This window comes from Arachis ipaensis, chromosome B02, assembly GCF_000816755.2.
Source record: "Arachis ipaensis cultivar K30076 chromosome B02, Araip1.1, whole genome shotgun sequence".
Lineage (NCBI taxonomy): Eukaryota > Viridiplantae > Streptophyta > Magnoliopsida > Fabales > Fabaceae > Arachis > Arachis ipaensis.
Window position 1 is genome coordinate 91,239,392 of NC_029786.2, and position 3,083 is coordinate 91,242,474.

Sequence of the window (3,083 nt, forward strand, 5' to 3'; positions counted from 1 at the left end):
AAGAGATAGCTCGGCAGATATCCAATATAAGGAGCCGACCTATTCTATAAGCAAGAACAATTGGCGCCCACCGTGGGGCCGAAGAGATAAATTTTTCCCTCTTTTGGTCTCGATCCCTCTGCCTGTACCTATGGCTGACGTACTACCTCCTACCCTGTCCGAACTTCTCTGGATGGTGACCGAGCTACAATAGGCTAATCAACGTATGGCAGAAGAAAATCAGAGAATGGCCGCCCAAATCACCGAGTTGAACAATGGCCGAATTGAAAATAACAACGCTCATCAGCCTCAACCAGAGGATGCCGAACATCATTCAGACCCCACTCATGTGTCTGAGACCATTCGAGTCGAGGACGAGGATGAGGAACCGGACGAGCTCGTGGGACCCTTCACACCAGAAGTGATGAATTTTGAATTACCACGAAGATTCACTTTACCATTGACCCTCACACCTTACGACGGACTCGGAGACCCAAAAAAGTTCATCAAGAAGTTCCGATCAATAATGATCGTCAACGGTGCATCTGATACCGTTTTGTGTCGTTGTTTTCCAAATTATTTAGACGGTCCTGCACTTGATTGGCTTTGTGCTTTTCCTGCAGGTTTAATTTCGCGATTCCAACAGCTGGCCAAGCTATTTGAGGACCACTTCGCTGGATCTACAATTTATCTGCATGACTCAGATTATCTGAATACAATTAAGCAAGGACAAAATGAGAGCCTGAAGGACTATATGACTCGTTTCACGAAGGTCACCATAAGCATACCTGATCTCCACCCTGAAGTCCACCTTCATGCCATCAAAAGCGGATTCCGACCTGGGAAGTTCCAGGAGACGATCGCCGTATCCAAACCAAAAACACTCGCTGAGTTCCAAGAGAAGGCCAAGGGCCAGATTGATATTGAGGAGCTTAGACAAGCTCGGAAGTCCGACAAAACAAACTACAGAGACGAAGAAAAAGTGCTTAACAGTGAGAAAAATTTTAAACTAACCCCTTCCTTTGAGTCTTACACACAGTTTAACGCCAAGCAGGAGGATATAATCAAAGAGATCCTGAACTCAAAATTAATCAAACTACCAAGAAAGGCGGGCACATATTAAGATACAAAGAACGTCGACAAATTCAAGTACTGCGCCTTCCATCAGAAGCACGGCCATACAACTGATGAATGCGTGGTCGCAAAAGACCTCTTGGAACGGTTGGCTCGGCAAGGTCACCTTGACAAATATATTGGAGGCCACATCCAGAGATGTACTCCAACATCTACAGGCAATGCTCCATCCGAACAACTAAGCCGAGGAAAGGACAAGACATCCTCGACCCAATATGAACAACCACGAGGTATCATTAATTGTATTTCAGGAGGAGGTGCCAGTGGGGGCTCATCAAATTCGGCTAGGAAAAGATCTTTCCGAGCAATATACTCGGTCGAAGGAGCACAGCCCGAGCACCAACTAACGCCTCAATTCCCCCAAATGACGTTCACACGGGCGGATTTCAACTCCAATATTCAAAATTTAGACGACCCCGTGGTCATCACAATTCAATTGGGAGACTTATTAGTAAAAAAGGTACTCCTAGATCCATGAAGCAGCGCCAACGTTCTATTTTACTCTACATTTCAGAAAATGAAGCTAAGCAACAACAACCTGCAACCAACGAGGGGAGACCTCGTCGGCTTCTCAGGTGAACGAGTCCCAATACTAGGATCAGTGTGGTTGAATATTCTATCCAAAACATGTGATATTCAATATTTAGTAGTAGATTGCTTCAGCCCATATAACCTTATACTTGGCCGACCTTTCTTAAACAAGTTTGACGCAATTGTATCTACAGTTCACCTCTGTGTCAAGTTTTCTGTGCAGGATGAACACATTGTAACCATTCATGGAGACCACAAAGAGGCACGGCAGTACTACAACATCGGAATGAAGTTTCAAAACGGACCAAAACAACTTCAAATCAACAATGTCCTCGTCACAGCTAGCAACTCGGAGTTTGCCGATCTAGATCCTAGAGCAGACTTCCTTGAACAACCTACACCAACAGGTGAGCTACAAAAAGTACATTTCAATGAAGATTCTAACAAGTACACCTTTGTAGGTACAGCAATAAACAAAGAAGAATTAGCTATGATAAAAAAATTCCTACAAGCAAATGCCGATTTATTTGCCTGGACGCCTTCTGATATGCCCGGCATCGACCCCCAGATTATCAGCCACAAACTGGCTATCAACCCTTCTGTCTGACTCACTCAACAGAAGAAGAGAAACCTAGGCGAAGAAAAGAAACGAGCATCATTAGAGGAAACTCAAAAGCTGATTAATGCCGACTTCATCAGGGAGATCAGATTTACTACTTGGCTCGCCAATGTCGTCATGGTAAGGAAACAAAACGGTAAGTGGCGCATGTGCGTCAATTTTACTGACTTAAACAAGGCATGCCCGAAGGATTCTTATCCTTTACCATCCATTGACTCTTTAGTGGACAACGCCTCTGGTTATGCCACCTTAAGTTTCATGGATGCTTATTTGGGCTATAATCAGATCCTTATGCACCCTTCTGACCAAAATAAAACGGCATTCATCACTGAATTTGGTAACTATTGTTATAAAGTTATGCCTTTTGGACTAAAGAATGCAGGAGCAACCTATCAGTGTCTCATGGATAAAGTATTCGCTAAACAGATCGGCCACAACATAGAAGTCTACGTTGATGACATGGTCGCCAAAACCAAAGTCAGACACAACCACATCGACGACCTAACTGAGATCTTCGGTCAGATACGATCCTACAACATGCGCTTGAATCCCGAAAAATGTGCCTTCGCCGTTTAAGGTGGCAAATTCCTCGGCTTTTTACTAACAAGTAGGGGTATTGAAGCAAACCCTGACAAGTGCCAAGCTGTATTGGAGATGGCAAGCCCGAGGACATTAAAAGAAGTCCAACGCTTAACAGGAAGACTTGCTGCCCTATCAAGATTCGTCACATGCTTGGCCCTAAGATCTATTCCTTTTTTTCTAAACCTTTAAAAAGAAAACTATTTTTCACTGGAATGACGATTGTGAGCGAGCTTTCGTT

The 3,083-nt window shown here is 44.0% G+C and overlaps 1 protein-coding gene across 1 annotated transcript; it reads left to right on the plus strand.

Annotated features, from left to right (window-relative positions):
* LOC107627638 lies at positions 206–1,102 on the plus strand. The gene has a single exon (XM_016330463.1). The coding sequence runs from the start codon at positions 206–208 to the stop codon at positions 1,100–1,102; it is 897 nt and encodes a 298-aa protein (XP_016185949.1).

Coding starts and splice junctions, on each gene's coding strand:
- LOC107627638 (XM_016330463.1), top strand. CDS start 206: ATGGCAGAAGAAAATCAGAGAATGGCCGCCCAAATCACCGAGTTGAAC.